Here is a 22,654-nt window from a genome sequence, read left to right as displayed (position 1 = left end):
TGTGTGTTGGTGGTGATGATGGCAGTAGGTGGGTGGGTGGATAGGGGGGTGGTGTGTGTACACAGGATGCAATTCCAATTTAACACCCGTTCATTAGGGGCAGGGCTTCCTCTGGTGACCCCACTGGATGGATGATGATGGAGCGCCAGGGGAGGACCAGGGCCAGCGTGGGGTGGAGGTGGGGGTGGAGGTGGGGTGGGGTGGGGTGGAGGTGGGGGTGGGGTGGAGGTGGGGGTGGGGTGGGGTGGGGTGGAGGTGGGGGTGGGATGGAGTGGGGACGCTCAGCCTTTTTCACTGGCTGATCTCTGGTGCAGTCCACTGAATTTCATCTACAAAAAATGCTGTGTGCGTCAAATGTGTCTGTGTAGTTTTAAGTTGTTATTTTACTGTATGTGTGTGTGTGTGTGTGTGTGTGCGCGTGCGTGCGCGCATGTGTCTGTGTGTGTGTATGTGCATACATATCACATATCTCTTGCATACTGTAAGTGGACCCTCAGTCAAGTCAGGAGAGGGTCCCCCAGTTATTTTCTGCACAAAGTACTGGGCAAACTTCAGTGAGGTTGAATTGGGCTGGATTAGAAAGTCCTTAAGTAAAAGCCTGTACTAACCTGCAGAGCTACCCTTACAGCTGGCTGCCAACTCCACAGGGTAGGATTTACAAACCAAACCCTGAATAAGACTGAAACATGCCCAGCTCACATGACTGTGGCACTATTTAAAAACTCAAACAACTACAGGGAAGTGAACTGCAGTTTGGGTAAAACATACAAACATATAAGAATAAAGGCCTAGACTTGAATGAATTCACGATGACCTTTGAACCCACAATCTATTCAAGGCCTGAAGGTTGAAAGCAGTGCATGCAAACAGTTTATGGCTACAATGGTTTAGTTTGAAGTGAACAGTTATTGTGGAGTTTTTTCAGTGCATACATCTCTTCCAGTTCCAAGTAAAACAGAGCAGTGTATTAATTATTCCATTAAGTTTAATGCAGTGCATACTTATTATGCTATTGGGATGAACGGAAGGAAACAGCATTGCATTGCTCTCCCTGTAGCACACTGGAGCCTATATGTGTGATAGATTAAGAACACTAGTCTGTTCTAATCTCTGGGATAGATTAAGAGCCCCTGGTCCTGTGTGTGTCCTTGCAGAGCTGCTGCGGGTGCGTCAGGAGGCCATGGCCGCCGTGAGGAACCCCGGGGCGATGGAGGCCCACCTGCCCTCCGCCGGCAGCTCCTCCAGCCAGCGCCGCAAGCAGGGTCTGCCCCAGCACCGCGACGCCCACTTCAGTGAGAGGTACACACACAAACACACACACACACACACTCATTTACTGCACATATGTACACACACACAAATGCACACACAGATACATACACACACACACACACACACACACACACACACACACACACACACACACACACACACACACACACACACACGCACACACAAACACACACAAAAACAAGTGTGTATTTTGGTTTTCTACTGGTTTTTTCCCACTTACATATGCGAAAGACAGAGATGAACACATCAAAAAACCACATCAGGTTTTTGTCATAAACCACTCACAAATTAATATGCCCTCACACAGCAATCTAAAACTGCTAGAAGAATCTCACACACGCATGTTAACCATCTCTCTCTCTCACACACACACACACACACACACACACACACACACACAGAGCGAGTCGTAAAGTAAAGGTTGAATGCCTTGGCCGTAGTTTGGGCAGTTGAGGCCAGCTGCGGAGGGGGGGTTTCCTGGTCTGACCCCGAGATGTGAAAATGACTCAAAACCACACATATGGTTGCGCTTTCATGACTTTTCCAAATTCTGTGTTTGTGTGTGTGTATATGTGTGTGTATGGGCTTGTGTGTGTGTGTGTGTGTGTGTGAGAGAGTATGTATGTGTGTGTGTGCATTTGTGTGTGTGCTAATCCATGTGCGTATGTGAAGGAGGGAAACGTCAGATGCAAAAACAACATGTGAGGCGAGCGTCACTCTCCTGCCTGTCAACGAACTGCGTGCGGTCAGGGGGAGACGGTCAGCACACTCACCACGCCGGCACACTGCCACGCCGCCCAAGGCCTCCCAGACGCACTTTACCGTCAGGGAGCACGGAGAGAGAGAGGAAGAGGCATTTCCATGCCCTGAGATAACATGAATATTTTACATTAATAATGAACCCTGCGTCCTATTCTAATGAATACTGCATGACTGGTGAAGTGGGTGACCGCACAACACCCCCCCCCCCCTCTTTTTTTTAAAAAAAGAGAAGAATTACGTGCTGAAAGAAAGGTAGAAAGAAAGACAGAGAGAAAGAGAGCGTGGCTAAGAGGGGGAAAAAGTGAAAAGCCAAGAAGGGAGAGATGGAAGTTTGCTGCAATAGGAAAGAAAGGCTGAAAAGAGAGAAGGAGAAAGAGAAAAAAATCTGCTTAATAGGATCTGCCAGTTTGTGTTACTCCTCTGCATCTCCGCTTTGATTTGATCTTGTCAGGAGGTATTTATGTGTGGATTCAGGGGCTGAGCGGGTCGTTACGGCGACAGAAACTTATCCTCCCCACCAGCTCACCCACCCAACCCCCTGGCCCCCCCCTCCCCTCTACTCCCAAACCCAATATGCTCCCCCCTCCCTCTCTCCTTCCTGTCCTCCTTTCTCCTCCTCCTCTCTCCCCCTCACTGCGAGGCCCTGGCGCGCTCCCTCGCTCCCAAACAAAGCCGTGGCCAGCGGGCGTAGGCGCGTAATTGCTTGTCGATTATTTATGTGGCGCGGGAAGCCAGCGGATCGATAATGGGCCGGCGAGGCGAGGGGGTGGGAGGGGAGGGGAGGAAGCGGTGCAGGGCGGCCCAACGCGGGGGGTGTCAATGTTAGTGCCCCCCCCCCCCCAACAACCCCCGTCTCCAACCCCGCCAGCACCCTGTTGGGATCCCAGCGTGGAGCTGGCCACAGAGCCGCCTGTTCCGCCTGCTCTGCAGCAGCACAGAATAATTAGCCACACAGGACCGCTGTATGTTAACTAGGGCCGCACACTTCCGAAGCCTGGGGGGTGGGGGGGCAGGGCCCCCCCCCCCCCCTTTATCTCTTCATCTCTCTCTCGCTCTTGCCTTGCCCCTGCTCTCTCTCTCTCTTTTGCTCTCTCTCTCCTTCCCTCCTCTTATGTTTCTTTTGTATTGTTAACCCTTTCTTGGCACCACCAGCAATGGCTTGGTGGTCTAAAGGAGGCAAAGACACACACACACACGGGGAGAGAGAAGCTCCACTTGTCCCATTCCCTCCCCCTGCTTTCAGCTGCTGAGGTGCCGCAGGGCAGAGGGGGTGCATGGGCCTCTGTCATTGACTGCGTTGTGACATTGTGGAAAGGACAGGGGACATCTAATGACAGGCCACCCCTGCCCTGTCCTCCACCCTTACCACCGGCCCATAAAGAATTGACCACTAAGAGAGAGAGAGAGAGAGAGAGAGAGAGAGGGAAAGGGAAGGAGAGAAGAGGTTGGCCAACTAAAAGGGGTTGAGCCGGAAGCCATTCCTCAAGCTCACCTTCCCATCGATGGTGCGTAATTGATTATCTGACGGCCATTAGCGCGTATTGTTAAAAACAAATCATTAGGGCCGGTCGATGGCGCTGCGAAAGAAAGCGCTGGACCCGGCCATTCGTCTGGGCTCCTTAAACGGCGCGGTGCACTGGGAGAAATCTGCAAGGCAAATGCTAATGTGTTTGGCGTGTGAGGCGAGGGGGTGGTGTGTGTCTTTGTGTGTGTGTGTGTGTGTGTGTGTGTGTGTGTGTGTGTGTGTGTGTGTGTGTGGAGGGGTGGGGGGGGGGGGGGGGCAAAGCGTTGGCGGGGACTGGCTGCAGAGCGAGGTAGCGGCCGTAGAGTGGAGGAGACAGCGGTCTGGGTGGTGGTGGTGGTGGTGGTGAGGAGGAGAGGAGAGCAGAAGCTGAGAGGAGGAGGAGAAGGAGGAGGCGAGTGGGAGCTGGAGCCTCATGCATTTTAATGAGCTTCCCGTGCAAATGCGTTCCCGGCGAGCGAGGCGCCGCGGCCCTAATCCCCTCCGCGCGCTGCCTTCATTACGGCCCGCCGCACCGTGCTGTGCTGTGCTGTGCTGTCAGCCCCGCTCCACACTCCTCCTCCTCCTCCTCCTCCTCCTCCTCCTCCTCCACTCTGCTCCCCCCCAAGCCGACCGGGGCAGTTTGGCACGCTGGCCTCCCAGCCGACTGGCTGTTCAGCAGGCAGGCCAGAGAGGAAAAAAGCTTCGGGGGGAGAGGGAGAGAGGGAGGGAGGGAGGGAGACGTTGGAGTGAAGGCTGAGGGGGGCAGGGTAGAGGGGTGGGGGGGTGGGGGGATGGGGGGGGGGGGTGACGCTGCCGCCGCCGCCACTCTGACAGGTCGTCACACATGAGCGCACACCCTGGGGTTTACTGGCCTTACTGCCAGAGACCGAGCGGGGGGAGGGAGGGAGAGAGAGAGAGAGAGAGAGAGAGAGGGAAAGAGAGTGGGAGTGGGAGGGCGAGAGAGGAAAGAGGTAGAGAGAGAGGCAAAGGGAAAAAGGACAGAAATGAAGAGAGCATGGGGGAAGGGGAAAGCAGAGGAGTAAGAGAAAGAGAGAGAGAGACAGAAAGTGAGAGAGAGAGAGAGAGAGACAGCAACAGTAGTGAGAGGCTTAGACAGAGAACGAAGTGAAAGAGATGGCGGGAGAGTGACAGGGAGAGAAAAGTGGGAAAGAACAGCACAGAGAATAGGAAATGGCAGGATCAGACAACTATAGACCAGAAGGATTGAGAGGGAATGCAATATTACCAGATATCAAGATAGAGACATATTAAACTCCAGCATTAGCAGTTAGTGTGTATGTTGGCAGGCTGTTGTTTACAGGATAAAAACTGCTTATAAAAGTAAATATCAGGGGATTTTCTGACACCCAGAGGCGCTCTATAGTCTCTCCTTAGTCATGGGCCAGAACTATAAAATAAGACACATTTATAGTTGAATGCGGACTTAAACAGCGCTGAATCAAGCCCTGAATCATTTCCCCCTTAACGATCTTGTGTGTGTGCTCTCTCTCTGAAAAGACTTTCAAAAAACTAATGAGCACAACAGCACAAGCACAGCCAGTGTGTGTGTGTGTGTGTGTTTGTTTGTGTGTGTGTGTGTGTGTGTGTGTGTGTGTGTGTGTGAGTGTGCAAGAAACAGTCAGAGCACAGAAAAAGAGGGAGAATTAAAAAGAGTGAGGTGAAGGAGAACTAAGCCACAGCTCTGAAAACACTCCCCTCTCCCTCTCTCTCCCTCTCTCTCTCTCTGTCTCCCTCCCACTCCCTCCCTCTCTCTCTCTTCCCAGCTTGGTGCTGGAGCCTCCTGAATGAAACGGTTAATGCCTCTGCCTCATTCCCAAATTGCTTCCTATAAAACGCGAGGCACGTCTGCCGGGCACGTCTCCCCATGATTACGGCTAATTAGGATCGAGCGGACGCCTCGCGGCCTCAGTCATGTGGCTTTAATTGACCGTTATTCATCTGTGGGGCCGTCCGGGGCGGCCGAGCGCGCGGGCGAGCAGGCGCGGGGGCTTTGGCAGCCAGGCAGGCCCCGGCGGCCGGCGGCCCGGGCTAATTGCGAGGCCCGGGGGATTAGGGCCAGGTGATTACACACTTCACAGTGTAATTACATAAGCATCGCCGCCGCGCCGACTGCCGCTGCTGGACGAAGGTCACACACACACATACACACACACACACACACACACACACACACACACACCATCTGTGTGCGCACACACACACATATACACACACACACCCTCTGTGCAAACACACGCAGACACACACACACACCCACAAACACACACACACCCACAAACACACACACACACAAAGATTAATTGGGGCTGTCACAGGAGCGAGCGGGCGGAGCGACACTGGCGGAGAACGGTTACGCGATTAGCATTAACGTCTCGGTGGCCGGCACCCCACGCCATCGATCGATGGATTTTTTTTCTTTTCCTTCCTGCACTGAGCCCCTCTTTCCCTCTGCCTCCCTCCTTCCCTCTCCCTCCCTCCCTCCCTCCCTCCCACTCTCTTCCTCCCCCTGCCGCCAGCCCTGCCGTGCCTCTGTCTCTCCACATCACCTCATTCTCTCCCTCCCTCCCTCCCTCGCTCTATCTCTCTCTCTCTCTCTTTCCTTGCTGTGTGCTATTTTCTGTTGTTCTTTTTCTTCCTCTTCCTCATTCCTATTTTTTAGATTTCTTTAGCCTCTTATAGATTTCTTTTGGTTCTCATTGATTTTTGTTCTCATAGATTTCCTTTTTCTTTTTTGGCAATGGAAGAAATAAAAAAAAAAAAGCATATGAAAAGCCCAGAGAAGCGTTTGATGGCTTGAAAAGACCAGGATGTGAAAAGCCACAGCCGTATTTTTGTTTGTTTGTGTGTGTTTTTCACCTTGTGTTTGGGTGTTTCACGCTTGTTTGTGCTGCAACCTCTCCTTACCCTGGAGCGGGGAAATTGCGGCTCAGTTAGAACAAAGTGGAGGGGCTGATCTCTGGCATCTATGCATGTGTGTGTTAATGTGTGTGTGTGTGTGTGTGTTAATGTGTGTGTGTGTGTGTGTGTGTTAATGTGTGTGTGTGTGAGTGAGTGAGTTAGAGAGAAGAAGAGAGAGGTAGAGAAGGGAGAGGCACCTGTGGGCCTACATGTGTGTACAGTGTATGAGAGAGAGGGAAGTGGAGGAGAGAGACAGTGTATTTGTCAATCTGCAGAGCTGTGAGCAGAAAGTGAATGGGCTGAGGTGTTGCTGGCAGATGAGCATCGAGCGAAAGAAAAAAAAAAGAAAGAAAAAAAATAGAGAGAAGGGGTGTGGGTTTGAGGAGAAAAAAAATCTTCTGGATCTCCCATGCTCCACTGCCTCCTGCATTTCAACACCTCACTGCCACCAGTCGCTCTGCCGCCTGCTCCCTCACCCCAAACAACGAGCTGGAGAATACATCTTCATATTCCCTCCCTCCCTCCCTCTCCCTCTCTCTCTCCCTCCCACCCGCTCCTCTCTATCCCTCTCTCCTCTAGCCCCTTTGTAAAGGTGGTTGCAGTGTGGAGCGGGAGAGCGAGGCCAATGCCCACGGCTATAGAGAGAACAAAAGGAAAAAAACATAATTGAGGCCCTTCTGAAAGAAAAAAGGCTTTGAGGCACGCCACCTTTTTTATTATTGGAGAGACTCGTAGAGAGCGGAAGGAGGGCGAAGAGAGGAGGTGTTGGGATAGAGGAGAGAGGAGAGAGAGAGAGAGAGAGAGAGAGAGAGAGAGAGAGAGAGAGAGAGAGAGAGAGAGAGAGAGAGAGAGAGAGAGAGAGAGAGAGAGAGGGAGAGGGAGAGGGAGAGGGAGAGGGGGGGGGGGAGAAGGAGAAGGGGAGGGAAGGGTCTGCGCTAATTAGGAGGTCTTCCCGCCTGTAGCCCTGCCGCAGTAGCGGGGGCAGCCCCAGCTGTCCGACTATGACATGCTCTTATTGTGTATTCAGCCCTCATTATGTGTCAGGCAGTGGAGAGTGGGAGGGAGGGGAGAGAGATGCAGGGGGGTGAGGCGGTTGGGGGGGGCAGGGGCAGGGGCAGTGAGGGGAGGGGAGGGGGGGGTGGGCTGTGTGGGTGGCAGAAGGCCCGGGGTACAAACATTGCCGCTGGCCGCAGCGTGACAAGACTGATGAGGGACCATTGCGGCGCGTATCCTCGGGAGGCGGCCGGTAAAAATAAACCCGGGGAGGGAGCGGACGTCACGATCACCCACAGCACATCACCGTCCAGAATGGAGACTGCAGTTGTTTGTGTGTTTGTGTGTGTGTGTGTGTGGGCTTGTGCTTGGGGTTGGATTTTATTCTCCGGGCTGCAACAGTAGTGTTCCAGTGGAGGAGGAATGGGACCCGTGTGCCTGGACTGTTGCAGCTACAGGGCTCTGTGACACCACTGGCTGTCATACTGCCTGTCCTTCAGCCTGTAGACACACAGTGAGCGGGTCACAGCTCTGATTTGGTCTCCGTATACACACACACACACACACACACACACACACTGACATACACACACTCCCTCTCTGTCCTGAGTAATGTGGAGGAGAGGGAAGAGGAGAAGTCAATGGAGTACTCATGGTTCTTGTTTGTTTTTGTTTGTTTGTTTGCGCCACACAGAGAGATGTCCCATCCTCCCCCGCTGCTGTCCCCTCAGAATGCCCCTCACATCGCCCTGGGCCCTCACCTTCGACCTCCATTCCTGGGGATGCCCTCTGCACTCTGCCAAGCGCCAGGTATGCCATGCCAAGAGCGCCGCTCATGCCAGCTGGCGAGTGCTGAAGAGTAACCACTGTGGTCGGAGAGAGCACGCACACCTAAACATAAAGCCCAGCCAGTAGATTTCAGAAAAAACAGGAACATTTCTGGGTGTTTATTATGTGTTAACTGTTCTGACCATTAATGCAGTTTGATATTTGTGTGTGTTCATTATTGAACAAATTATAATAATTATTGTTCAAATGTTAAACATGGTAAACAGGTATAGCAGCAAACCTTAAAAAATGAGGTTCTTCCATACGTACATACATACATATATGTATGTTTACACCCCCACACATGCATGCACACTAGCAGGGTTGAGGATGAGGATAGAGGATGCAGTCCTCTGGGGCTAGAGTGATTTCTCCGAGGAGTGTGAAATATGCAATCTGGAATGCGTTTGGTTGCACATGACATTGACAGCGGCCCTGTTCCCCGGGTGCGTTTCCGCAGGCTATGGCTTCCTCCAGCCGGCCCAGGCCGAGATGTTCGCACGTCAGCAGGAGATGCTGCGCAAACAGAACCTGGCCAGGTAATTTCACCTTCACACACACACACACACACACACACACACACTTACACCCTCACTCAGAGACACATACACCCACACACACATACACAAATACACACACACGTATACACACAAACATGCACATAGGTCTCTCCATCACCTTCCATCAAATGAATTAGATTGTCATTTTCTAAACATTACGATGACAGGAAATCATTATTCAAAAGGCATTGAAATGTACACCCTTAATGATAACATTTGCTATGTTGGCTGTGTGTGTGCGCGCGTGTGTGTGTGTGCGTGTGTGTGTGTGCGTGTGTGTGTGCGTGTGTGCACATAGGTTAGAGATGTCCGCAGAGCTGCTGCGTCAGAAGGAGCTGGAGAACCTGCACCGGCAGCGCCTGCTGTCGGACCCACTGGGGCTGCACGCGGGCCTTCCCCCCGAGCACCCGGCGCTGCGCAGCCTGCAGGACATCCCCGAGGGCCACCCGCTGCGTGACGAGCTGAACCGCCGCAGTGCCATGCTGGTGCTGCGCCACAGCAACACGCCGCTGCTCTCGCTCAACCACCAGGGGGCCTCGCAGCAGGCCGCCACGCCCTCCAAGGAGTCCTCGTCGGCGTCGGCCTCCGCCGCGCGCAAGAGTGCTCGGAAGAGCGTGCTGGGGCTCCGGGGCGAGCTGGCCGGAGGGTCGTTCGAGGGGAAGGAGGGCCACGCAGAGGGCCGCCGCAGGGACGTAGACACGGACGGCGGCGACGAGGAGATGAAGGACTCGGACAGCGATGGCGAGGGGGTGGACGAGCGGATGGAGAGGGGCGGCGGGAAGTCGTCCGACGGCCACGGGCTCGGGAACTCGGACGGGTGCCACCACCCGGGCAAGGACGGGGCGAAGTCGGGCGAGGTGGGCATGAAGGAGCTGGGCGAGAGCTCGGGTCGTCTCAGCGCCCCCTGCAGCTCGGCTGGTGCCGAGTCGCCCAACCACCACCTCTACGCCCCGGGCCTGGGCAAGAGTGAGGCCAAGTACCTGCCTGCCGGAGTCATGCCCCCGATGCCAACGCTGCCAGGCCACGCGCTGCCCTTCGGCTTTCCCTACGCCAATCCCTACTTCCACTCGGGTGAGTGCTACTCCCAGCACGTCTCTCTGTTAAAACTCCCCGTCTTAAACAGACAGTGCATAGCTGAGCACCAGTAGGCCTCTCTGTCAAACTCCCTGTCTTAAAGAGCCAGCACAGTACTATCTTCAAATGAGGGATTCTGATCACTTATGGCCTGGCAAAACTAAAATCTGGCTCATTATACCTGAAATGATGTAACTAGGCAAATTATGATCATCATTTTTTTTAATAGAACGTGTTGATGTATTTACTATCTGCTGTTATCCATGTTTACATGTAATTACTAGGGATATTTAGCTAGCTTCTTTGCTCAGCAAAGTCATATTTATTATGGACTATTGTGTAGTGCACTCTGAAATACTTATAATAGTTGTGAGCTGGAATAACTATTAATCCATGTAGTGTTTAGTGCAGAATGAAACCAACCCAAAAAGCTAGCTCCTGACAAAGCCCATCAAAATAAGCAGTAAGTCCATAGCCATAAACACCGTGGAGATCCAGGCCCTGAACAGACTAGTTTTAGAGTCTAGATTTATAGTCTGATCAGAATTAGCATCGCATCTCATCACGGAGGCCCAGGATTTTTCCAGGTTCTCTTCCAGTCCAAAAGTACTGGTGGTTTAGACAGATGGTTTGGTCCGAGACAGCCATTTCCCCCAAAACTCTGGAGCCTGGTCTCTCTCTCTCAATCCCTCCCTCCCTCCTTGGTGCTCTTGCTCCAGACCGGCTCTTCCTCCCCACACACATCGCCGCTGGCGTCTGCGGGAGCACGCGCCCCGGCCTCGGCTTTTATGACCTGTAAAAGGATCCGGTGTGCAGATGGGACGCCCGCTCACTGAGAGCTCTCTCTCTCTGTGTGTGTGTGTGTGTGTGTGTGTGTGTGTGTTTTATGGAGGAGGCCTCCCGATGAGGAAGCAGCCAATTCAGTCTGAGCCCAGAGCCTGACTCCTGCCTGCCCTAGGTGTCCCCGGGGAAGGCTGAGACATCTGATTAAATGCTTAAGAGCCACACACAAACCCACTAACACACACACACACAAACACACTAACACACACACAAACCCACAAACCCACAAACCCACTAACACACACACACACACACACACACACACACAAACACACTAACACACTAACACACACACACACAAACACTAAAGTAAAACTGTGCATTAACATAAACTCACAGAAAAAACACTCTTACATGCATATGTACTCACTGAAGCACATGCAAGTATACAAAAGTAGCTTGAAACATTCAAATAACAATTCATGTTCCACTTAAACATACACACTAACACATACATATAAACATGAGCTACATACTCTGGAGAGCTCATACAAGCATGCACTCATTTAAAAGCACATGCACACACTATGGTAGCCCCCATATTAAATCTTACTCTCATGCCCTCCTTCAGCACAGGCTGTCAAAAACATGGCGTTACTCAAGTAGCTAAAGAGACCCCTCTCTCTCTCTCACACACACACACACACACACACACACACACACACACACACACTCTCTCTCTCTCTCCCTCTCCCTTCTCCCTTCCTTATTTCCCCTGAGCGGTGCGGTCCCCAGCCCCAGCAGTCAGGCAGGCAGGCCCATCTGAAATACATTACCTGCACTTTCAGTTTCCAGCCCCGGAGACCTCCCCCAGGAAGGGGCCCCTGCCGCTGACCCTTGCTGATCTCAGTAATAGACGGGGTCATTAACAGAGCTGCAGCAGAGGCCAGGGGAGCTGGAGGGAGCGGGGAGGGATAAGAGGGAGAATGAGAGAGAGAGGGAGGGATAGAGGGATGGAGAGAGAGAGAGAGAGAGAAAGAGAATGAGAGAGAGAGAGAAGAGGGCTTAGAGAGGGGGCTGCGGCTGCTGTTGTGCTCCTGCGTGCCTCTGCATGTGTGTGTGTGTGTGTGTCCATGTGTGTGTGTGTCCATGAGTGTGTGTGTGTGTGTGCACTTACCGCCGGCGGGCCTCTCTCCCCCAACCCCTCCTCAAATGATTTATGCTTCCTTTGGGCCGGCGGGCCGTGCAGGCGCCATGGGAGGTCTGTTCCTGGACGGGGAGGAGGCCGTGCCGCTGGAGGACATCAGCAAGTGGACGGTGGAGGAGGTGTGCAGCTTCGTGGGCAGCCTTCCGGGCTGTGCCGAGTACACGCAGGTGAGGACAAGAGCAGGAGCAGAGGGCGCGCTCTCTCTCCACACCCCCAGGAGGCGCTCTGCAGTCTCCGAGGCCTGAGAGAGAGAGAGGAAGAGAGGAAGAGGGAGAGAGAGAGAAGGGGGGAGAGAGCTAGAGGGGTAGCTAAAATGGGCTTAGGGGAGGAATAATATGAATATTACAAGTCAATATATAAGATCAAGAAAATTGCAGTATTTATGCATTATTTGGGGGAAGGGTCAAAATATAAAAATAAAAAAAAACATCCAAGTTGGGGAGCCCACTCCGCTCTGCTCTTATCTTTGTCTTTCACTGCTCATTTACATACGCACAAACACACACACACACACACATATATATGTGCATGTCTTGACTGCCAAATTTTAATACAACATGCATGCTACACAAACATACTCATGGCTACTCATACTGTAACTGCTTGGCATGGTCAGAATGGTGTGATGAATATGGAGCTCTGTGTGTCCACCCCACCTTCCTCCCGCAGGTGTTCAGGGAGCAGGCCATCGACGGAGAGACTCTGCCCCTGCTGACCGAGGAGCACCTGCTCAACAACATGGGCCTAAAGCTGGGCCCGGCCCTTAAGATCCGCTCACAGGTACTACACCACCCTGTCCTACAGACAGACATACATACATACATACAGTATATACATACATGCATGGGCCTACATGGGCACCACTCACAGAGAGACATACGCACATGGGCTCAGTAGATGGGATCTAATTGTCAGCTACTGGCTCATTCTATGTTAAGAAAAGACAAATCAGTGCATACAGTGTCTGTACGTGCAGGCCAGGGCTTCATTTAGTGTAACCCTGAAGTTAAACACGTCTGACGATCTTGTAATGTGTTAGTGGGCCCATTGAAGTGAGTGTGAGAGACTGCAAGTAAAAACATGCTTTGCCAGATCTTTGCCTTGTGTAATGCGTGAGATAATCCAGAGCTAAACCTAATTGTCAAAAACAATTGATATCGGTAATGCTTTTTATTCCACGTTTGCATTGCACCCATGGAGCTGTGGGTTTAGGACTTGCCTCCGGTGTCTGTTCATATTTAGAGTTAGTATAGCAGAACTGCTCCCAGACACAGTGGTATCATCAGAGCACAGGGCCCCCTCTGTCCATGGGAAATACCATCCACGTCAAATGGTGGTTTTGTGGAGAAACAACTCTGACGCAAACGGGCCAACACACAGACATCTAAAACAACAAAAACAACAGCTGAGCATGCTCCTGTACTCCTCTCGGTCTCTGGCATGTCTCATTTCTCCTTCTCCCTCCCCTCTCCCTCCCCCTCTCCCTCTCCCTCTCCCTCTCTCTCCATGGCTTGGACTGACATTGGCATGTGTGTCTGTCTCTCCCCCTCAGGTGGCACGGCGCATTGGCAGGATATTCTACATGACCAGCTTCCCGCTGGCTCTCCCGCTGCCGCCATCTGCACTGCGCCCCCCGGACCGGGACCCCCTGCCCATGGAGACACGGCCCCCCTCCGCCGGCAGCACCTCCTCCCCCTACAGCGGCCCCGCGGCCGGCCGCGCCACCCCCAAGCAGGAGAACGGAAGCGCGGTCTCGGCGGGAGCCTACGACTCCTCCAGCACCAAGCCCCCCTCGTAGAAGTGACCGCTTACCGCCCTCCCTCCAGCCTGCACCCCCCCCCCCCCACCCACCAGCAGCCCCCTCTCCTCTTTCCTGGCAGTGACTACGTGTAGAAGCAGGGGTTCAGTGACGAGATGTTAGAGAGAGACTGAGGATAGAGGGACAAAATGGAGGGCCTTCAGACTGTTTGTCCACTCTCTCTCACACACACATACACTCACACACACACACACACACACACACACACACACACACTCTCTCTCTCTCTCTCTCTCTCTCTCTTTCTTTTGCTTCCTCTCGAGATGACAAAACAAAAAGACATTGAGGACCTTTTGATCACAGGCACTTAACATTTGTGGATACTGGACAATGATGTGTTGAATGAATGAAAGAGGAGAAAGAAGACTAGACAAAACAAAACGTTAATGAACAATCAAACTGAGCTCCTCCCCGCACACCTCCACCTTCAGCCGGGGCTGCGAGCAGGCCAACGCCAAAGACATGGAGCAGGGGGCTAGAGAGGAAACAGGAAGTGAGAGGGAAGAGTTTTTTTCTTCGGGGAGTATGGGGGCTGAGAGTGGGTGGTGGGGCACAAGAGGAGCAGACAGCTGGTCTCTCACAGCTTGCCAAAAAAAAAAAAAAGAAAAAAAAAAGAAAATGCAATCTCCGCCTCTCCCAAAAGCAGACAAAAAACAGCATTCTTCTAGGTCAGACAGACATACAGACAGACAGACAGACAGACAGATAGAAGGACGTTCGGAAAAGCCTCCTCACCCGGGGCTGGACTCTCCATGGTACCCAAAGCTTTCAGCACAGTAGAGTCAAAAAAAAAAAAAAAAAAAAAAAAAATAGAGGATGTTCCCTTGTTTCGCTTTCCCTAATTTCCCATCCATTTCACAAAACTGACTGATCTCAGAGATGGGTCTCCTCCTCAAAGGCAGAAAGGAACTCAACTCAACTCTGCGCTGATGCAACTATGCATTCCACAGTCCAAAAAACCAAAGATGAGTGGACGTGTGGAATTTTAGCTAGTGTCTAGTGTCCTTCTTTTCATGGTTTTCTTTTGGGGGCTTACTGGTAATGGTCAGACATGGTACAATATTGTTCTGGGGGATTGGGAGGTGAGAATACAGATTTGACTTGTAGAAAATGCAGGTGTTGTGCTAAGCCGTCCAGTTGACCAAAAGCCAAGGGCCTCCACTGTGGTTTCTGTCCCCTGTCTCTCTTAAGTTCTCATACAGGGCTCTTCATACTGCTAACCGGCCCCTGGCTCTTTTGTATGGGCTAACTGGTATGTGATAGCTCTGGCCTCTGGCTTTGGCTTTGTACCGGGACCAAAGGTCACGCGTACTACTACTGTGGGAGAACAAGATGATGCTGAATTGTACAGTAAAAAATGCTTAAGATGAAAATATACTGAAGGTTACATAAGTGGTACTTCTCTGTTAAGTGTAGCTGCACGAATTGCATTTTCTTCAGTACCGAACGAAATGTGACTTGCTGACTTGGTGGTACGTTTTTGTTCAAGCCTTTTTATGTTTTTGTTTGCTATGTATTCCAATTGTAATATTATGAGCCCCACTTTTGAAATGCGCATTCAGCATATAAATATGAGGAAAAAGTATTTATAGGAATTTTGTTGTATGTAGTTAGATGGACAGAATACAACATGTATAAATAAATCATCCTTTTAAAATGGATCCCAAAGAACAATACTTTTTTCTCTTTGTTGCAGGGAAATTAAAAGGCACAAAGCTCTTTATGCAATTATTATTTTTTTCTTTTTAAAAATATATGTAAGCAATGAATTACAATGGTCTCTAGATTTCCCATCAATGTTTTTTTTTTTTGTCTTCATCCTATTTTTCTATTCACCACTGGGGTGAAATAAATCCTTATGGAAAACTTCCAGATGCCTGTGTGTCTCTCTGCCTCTGACTAATGTGTTTATTTCCACGCCTGTTGCGCGAGCAAGCCAGGGGCTCCGGGGTGCGGTGGCGATGGTAAATCCCAGGCTGGAGGGGCAAGTAGGGGCTACGGAGGGGCCAAGGGTGGGGTATGTGTGCGTGTGTGTGTGCATGTGTGAGTGTGTGTGTGTGTGTGGGGGGGTGTTAGGGGTTCAGGTCAGCAACAGCTGTCAGAGCGTGAAGTTCAGCCATGGGCCAAGGCCTTACTGATTCCCTCTCTCCGTTTCTCTTTCTCTCCTTCCATCCGAGCAGCAGCTGACCTTTTGGGGGACGCCACCCTCGCCGCTACCACAACGCTTTTTCACACAACACTCTTTTTACGATGCAGTGAGACTGCCAGCACCAGGTGCTGCTGCATGCGTCCAGGAAAAGCCGGGCTTTACAGACAGATCCGGATAGACCCAATGCCTCACGCCCCAGCACACACACACACACACACACACACACACACACACACACACTAAGCCACACACACACACTGAGCCACACACAAAGACAAACATGGCTACACGTCTTCTGACAACACGCCTAACCTTTCTGACGAAAGCAGAATTTCTTCCTAATGCTGACCAGCTGTCACTCATGCGCTTGGTGATCCCTTCAACATCTCCTGCCTCTCGCTCGTGCCCAACCCCCTCCCCTGCAAGCTGGTTACTAAGGCCAGTCGCTATAGCAAGCTCCCTGGGCGGCAGCAGGGAAGGGCACGAGGGAAGGTTTCGGGCGAGGAGACGGCAGCACACACACGAGGGGCGGTTTTCCTCCCAACACAGCGGCCTAGCGTTCACCACCAGAAAGGCAGAATACAGGAGAGGGAAAGCAGGAGAGAGAGAGAAGGATGAAGGAGGAGGAGGAGGGGTGTCAGGCATCGGCGGTGACGGCAAGAGGGTTTTTTTGGCGAGGGAACAGCCTGCTCTCTGTTCCCTGTCTCCCACCTGGGCTGAGCCGGCTGGCGTGCGATCAGAGAGGCCCCTGGCAGACTGGAGCCTCCTGCCCGCAGTCATCTCCTCACCCCCACCCAGCCTCCTGCCACCAGCCAGGGCCTCCGAGTCTGTCCACAGGCACACGGCAGACTGGCATGCACACACACACACAGATTCTACACAAAGACTACTGATAACAGATAGAGCCGGAGCAATAATGAAAAATTGATTGATGCTCGTTATCTGCACATTAATAGGCACCCAGATTACCACGACTACTGCTTCACCTGTAGTCTTGGAGAATCCTCTCTGGATGATAGGTTTTACTTTATACTAATTTGGAAATGGATTGACCTGTAACACACAAAATGTTTCTTCTTGAAAAACAAACTAATGACAGGATGAGCTGAAACAAAAATGATTTCACATTTATTCTATTACACAGGAATTTGGAGAAACATTAAAGTAACTTCCTTATAATTATGCGATATGTATATAATCACATAATGATACTGCACATTGTGTTGCTTCCTGGACTAATCTTAACATGGTAATGCATTGCAGGTGGTTTGTTTGTTGCTCTCAAGTTGACTGCACATATTGCACAACAAATATGAGTGCAGGGTTTGGCTTGGTCACCAATTTTACCCAAAGTAGGCCTCATAGGCTTTCTTAGTAAGTCAGAGTGATGTGCATCTTTGAGCACTAACAGTTCCCACATATTCAACATCATTGAGACTCAAAGAATTTACAGGCTCAATTCACTCGAATTCAAGGACCCCATTTCAAGGTTAATCATCATTACAGAGTATTTCTCACAGACAATTGAAAACATGCCTGAATGTGAACCTGAACATTTTCAACATTTCTCAATTGTGCCGTGGAATACTGATGGAAGACTATCTATTGCCTTTTCTAACACGAAATATATAAAGTTAAGCCTTTCAATGACCCATGTCTATTTTCAGAAACTTTCAGAACTCTTGACTTGTTTTTCTCAAATTTATACATTCCAAGATTTCCAGGACCCATGTGAACCCTGAATAGGGAACCCAAGCAATATAATGCAATGTTGTGCCGCTATTGAAACATTGACTCGACATTTATAAGCTGATCAGCTCAAAATCCATAAAATACAGTTAAGTCATTCCCAAAATCTCTGTTGTCTAATAAAAGTAGATACACAAATTACTCAAAATCGTTTCATTATGCATTCTTTTAGACATTTGGGATAGCATCAACCCATTTAGAATTGGACAGAAATTCTTTTTAACTACATTATAAGGCAGCAGACACATTGTAATGGTAATATATATATATATATATATATATATATATATATATATCCCCTAGCATATTCGCATATATGTTTTTCCATGTTTGACATTTCCAGAAATAATGTTTATACTTTTTGGCCTCTTCTTTCAACTTGCCATGGAAATCCTTTCACTGATTAAGAAAACAGGCCACCAATATCCACTTTGAACCTCTAAATCTTATCTACCCATCCATTTCCTAGCCATTTCCTAAATGTACTGTTGGTTTTTGGGGGGAAGAATACACACAGCCATACAGGTAAGTTAGTTGTTTTTTTACTTAAAAAATAAAAATCAAACCGATTTTTGTGTGTGTGTTTGTGTGTGTGTGTGTGTGCGTGTGCGTGCGGGGACAAACAGGAAAAAAGAGAACATGTAGATCTCCTGATAACATAACCAAATTCTTATATACTGTACATAGTTAACAAAAGAACCTCAGAATATTTATACACAAAACATCGCTATGATCAGTGGAAGGACCCATCATATAACATGTTGTATCAGTATAATACAATTTCTGGTCTTGTTACACACAAAGTCCTTGCCTTCTCAGCCGGCTGTGTTTCCACTGTGCAACAGCTGGACACTCGGAGGAATCCTCCAGAGAGAGAAAGAGAGAGAGAGAGAGAGAGAGAGAGAGAGAGAGAGAGAGACAGAGAGAGACAGAGACAGAGACACTGCCACCCCCCCTCCCTGCCCCCTCAGGGTCAATCCAGTACATTCTGGTCCCTTTGGGGCTACGGTCCTGCTGTTCAGTCCTGGTCAGACAGCTCCAAGTCCTCCACCACGTCCTCGTCTCCCTCGGCGATCTCCTGCAGGTCCACGCTTGACAGTTTCTTGGGTGCCTTCCCTTTCGAGCCTGTGGTGGGAGAGAGAGAGGAGAGAGAGGGTGTGAGGGAGGGAGGGAAGTGGAGTGAGTGTGGAAAAGTTGGGAAGAGCTCTCGCTCTTGGCTGTTTGGATGCACACGGGCCTCATAGGGCCTTGGCCTAAAGAGCGACAGAGAGAGAGGGGGAGGAGGAGAGAATGATGGAGAGGGGAAGGAAGAGATAGAGAGAGAGGGGGAAAGAGTAAGATAGACGGAGAGGGAAAAGAGAGGGAAGAGAGGAAGAGAGAGAGAGAGAGATGGAGAGAGGGAAGAGAGGAAAAGAGAGAGAGCTGTGGCAGGAGGGAAGTTCCCCACCCACAGGAAGGGAGAGGGGAGCCAGACGGAATTAGTGTGGGGGTGGGCTGCTGCTGAGGGTTCCAGAGCCTTAATTAACGTTTGAAAACTCAAACTTGCCCCCATTCCACCACCACACCCACCGACTCGGTCTAATGCCCCACCCTTCTGTCTCAAAAGGGCCATGCTGTCGCCCTCTCACTAACCTAGAGCTCAGTCCTATGCTGCTAATATTTACTCTTTGGCCGTATGAAAGCCAAGTGATGGATCTGACCCAATAAATACATTATGACCAAAAGGGAGATGGAAATCACTGACCTGAGGGTTCGTCATCATCATCCGAGTCTTCCTCTCCACCATAATCATCGTCATCATCACCACCACTAAGGTCCGACAGGTCCTCCAGCTCGGCATCGTCCTCATCTGAATCACCCTCCCCAGCTTTTTCTGTAAGTAGAAAACATTGAGGAAACTGAGAAACGGTTTCTGGGGTTCTACACAAGAACATTCTACAGAAGAACTCCACGTTGTCCAGCCCTGAGGACCCAGAAGGCTCCTGTAAAGCGGTAGTGAAGGGAGGCAGTAAGATGTGAGGGGGAGGTGGGGAGAGCTGATACTGATACTAAGTAAACAAGCGCTGCTCTGTGGCTCAGGAGATCTCCTGTAAGCTACTTCCATACGGTTTCCTATCCACACCTCAGCTCTCAAATAAAAAAACAAGCCTCCTAAACTAAACTAAAGTGCATTCAACATCAAACCATTCCTGTAGAATCAAAATATAATAAGGATCTCACACACATAGAAAAAAAACATCAACAAAAAAAATCAAATCTGAATCTATTGTATTGACTTTATGATCCATCAGCATGCTAGTGGGCAACCTGCGGCACACAGGGTGTAAATAAATCAGCTGAAGCCAGGGGAGGGATGGAGATAGCAGCAGCAGCAGCAGCAGCAGCAGCAGCTCCTCCACCACCACACTTCTGACAGCTACAAATGCGTGTCAGCTAATCCGGAGGCTTCTCCAGCGTGCCGCACCACGCACTGCCCAGGGGAAGCAGAGAGACCGGGGGGGGGGGGTGGATGGGGAATGGGGGTGGGGTGGTGGTGTCGGAGCGGCGGTGAAGGAGTGGGCCGGGGAAAAGAAATCCCGGCGCTTTGAAGTGGGATTTGATTAGACGCTGCCTGGGAGGTGAGCGGCGCGGACACTTCCTCTGCCATGCGCTCGCACCCGTCTAATTAGCGCGCTGCCGCAGCGGCAGGGAGGCTGAGGGAAGCGCAGCGCCGGGAGACGGGGGCCGGGGCAGGCGGCGCAGTCCAAACACACACACACACACAGCAAAAAATATACACAAGGGAGCACACACACACAATATAACACACATAGGTACATAAACAGGAATTAGAGGCACACACGCACAAACACAAAAATGTAGGTAGGTGTGTGAATACTACGGACAAAAATAACAGAAAAAAAAACCCACACACACTCACCAAAACTGAAATGGAAAACAAAAAACACAATCAAACAAATGCACTTGCACATATGCGATATATGTGTTGATGCGACAGAGACATGCAGGAACAAGCATAAGGACATCCCTAACCACCCCCCCCCCCCCCCCCCCCACACACACACACACACACACACATACAGTCTTCACAAGTGTTCACTGATTCAAAGCAGCACAGACACAAAACAAAAAAAGATCTAGAATGACTCACACACAAACAAACAAACACACACACACACACCTACACACAAGCTTCCTAAAGCCGGCGCTTTTGCAGTAGGTGGCACAGGCAGTATTGACCCACTGGTCTAAACAAAGAGGCGGATTACTGCTTAACCCCCCGTGCTGTATGGGCCGAACAGCAGCACACGCGTAAAGCCAAACCACAGGAGCTATTTAAAGGACACACCTACCGGAACCACAACACTTACACCACCATATATTGAGAATTGACCAGGACTCGCCTCTATATAAACCTTATAAAAGCCAGAGCTCACAACCGATCCAGCCATGGAAACACAGGGGGGTGGAGGGAGTGTGTGTGTGTGTGTGTGTGTGTGTGTGGGGGGGGGGGGGGGGTGAGATGACTAACTGATGGGCCCATCATTGCTCCAGCGAAGCTCACAAGTGGGCCTGACGGCGCACTAACCACCTCGTGAAACTCATGACTCACACCATGGGAAGGGAGGGGGGGGGGACTGGCTGGCTGTACCAAAGTGAGGGATGGCCTTAATTAACACAGAAACTGAGGAACGTAGCTGGGTATTCCAGCAGACAACCAGAGACAGACAGACAGACAGAGAGAGAGAGACAGAGACAGAGATGGACAGACAGACAGAGAGAGAGAGAGAGATAGAGATGGACAGACAGACAGAGACAAAGACAGACAGACAGGCAGGCGGATCAGGCAGTGTGTTGTGAAAACTCTCCCCTTTGTAACCAACACAGCAGAGCAATAAGCTGTGAATAGGAACGGTGTGTGTGTGTGTGTGTGTGTGTATGCACACGCATGTTAGTATATGTGTTTGTGTGTGTGTGTGTGTGTGTGTGTGTGTGTGTGTGTGTGTGTGTGTGTGTGTGTGTGTGTGTGTGTACGCGCATGTGAGTGTGCGCATGTGTGTGTCTGTGGGCGCGCTTGCATGTTTGTGTGAGAGAGAGAGAGAGAGAAATGGGTGAGTGCGTGTGCGCACATGTTTGTTTGTGTGTGACCCTTGCACACTACCCGGCCAATTCCCAACCCCCACCCTACACCTCTGTCTCACCGCACGCTCCTCCGCCTCCCTTCCTCCCTCCCTCCCTCCCTGGGTTTGTCCGCTCGACGCCACACAAGCTCCTAATTATGCCTCCGCCACCCGCGCTGGGAGAGCAGAGCCCAGCAGAGACCAGCAGAGCCCAGCCGCCGGAGCGAGCTCTAGCCAGCAGAGAGCCGCCAGGCCCCCCCTCTCCTCCCCGGGAGCGCCCAAAAGCCTTTAATTGTTTTCAGAAACCTTCCTGGACCACTTCCTAGAACAGTCGTCTCTCACTCCCTCCTCATCTCTTTCTCTCTCTCTCTCCTTCTCGTTCTCTCTCTCTCTCTCTTCAATCTCTTCCTATCCATGATCTTTGCCTCTCATTCAGACAGGGGTTTGGACAGTGATGATTAGAGGCCGTTGTTTGCCTGGAAACCCTGTGCTCGGGCGAGCGAGAGGGATTGTTTGAGGGGGGTTTCTGGATTTTACACGACGGCCCCAAGCGAGTGTGAGCGCACGATTGTGTGCGTGTCTTTTTCGGTATGAACATATTTCTACCACCCTTTAAGTCCTTCCAACCTCAACTTTGTTACCCCCAACAGAGCATCCTACTCAGGTTTCAAATACAGAGCTTTGCATGAGGTTGCAGTGGTGTAAGAGTGTGAGGTATCTGGGTTAGTGTGTGTGTAGTTTGGTATTTGGGTATGGGGTACATATGCACTATTTTCATGAAAGTTTGTGTGGTGAGAAATTCAGTGCACTAGTTTACAGCGAATGTGTGTATTTTCACCTTTTTATATTGATATTATCAGTAAGACTGAGTGTGTATGTGAGAGTGTGTGTCT

At 50.8% G+C, this 22,654-nt stretch overlaps 2 protein-coding genes across 5 annotated transcripts in view; one reads left to right on the top strand and one right to left on the bottom strand.

Annotated features, from left to right (window-relative positions):
* The window catches only part of samd11 (sterile alpha motif domain containing 11), a 65,618-nt gene extending 50,006 nt beyond the window's left edge, over positions 1-15,612 (top strand). For 3 of the 4 annotated variants that reach the window (XM_076276427.1, XM_076276431.1, XM_076276429.1), the window contains exons 7-13: positions 1,155-1,299; positions 8,166-8,281; positions 8,760-8,838; positions 9,158-9,930; positions 11,966-12,090; positions 12,593-12,703; positions 13,476-15,612. In XM_076276427.1, coding sequence (XP_076132542.1) covers positions 1,155-1,299; positions 8,166-8,281; positions 8,760-8,838; positions 9,158-9,930; positions 11,966-12,090; positions 12,593-12,703; positions 13,476-13,721 — 1,595 coding nt within the window. In that variant the 3' untranslated portion in view covers positions 13,722-15,612. The remainder of the gene's footprint in view (positions 1-1,154; positions 1,300-8,165; positions 8,282-8,759; positions 8,839-9,157; positions 9,931-11,965; positions 12,091-12,592; positions 12,704-13,475) is intronic. The other variant, XM_076276428.1, reaches the window with a different exon arrangement.
* A 2,391-nt stretch (positions 15,613-18,003) lies between these two features.
* The window catches only part of noc2l (NOC2-like nucleolar associated transcriptional repressor), a 38,710-nt gene continuing 34,059 nt past the window's right edge, over positions 18,004-22,654 (bottom strand). Inside the window, exons 18-19 of the mRNA XM_076276491.1 lie at positions 19,385-19,513; positions 18,004-18,765 (exon numbers count right to left, since the gene is read on the bottom strand). Of these exons, the coding sequence (XP_076132606.1) occupies positions 18,659-18,765; positions 19,385-19,513 (236 nt within the window). The 3' untranslated portion in view covers positions 18,004-18,658. The remainder of the gene's footprint in view (positions 18,766-19,384; positions 19,514-22,654) is intronic.

The sequence above is a fragment of the Alosa pseudoharengus genome, unplaced genomic scaffold (assembly GCF_046254945.1).
Source record: "Alosa pseudoharengus isolate Yale_2024_CS ecotype anadromous, Long Island Sound unplaced genomic scaffold, YU_APseudo_1.1 YU_APseudo_1.1_scf_9, whole genome shotgun sequence".
Taxonomy (NCBI): Eukaryota; Metazoa; Chordata; class Actinopteri; order Clupeiformes; family Clupeidae; genus Alosa; species Alosa pseudoharengus.
Note: the sequence above shows the minus strand (reverse complement) of the source record. Positions and strands in the feature narration are given on the sequence as shown.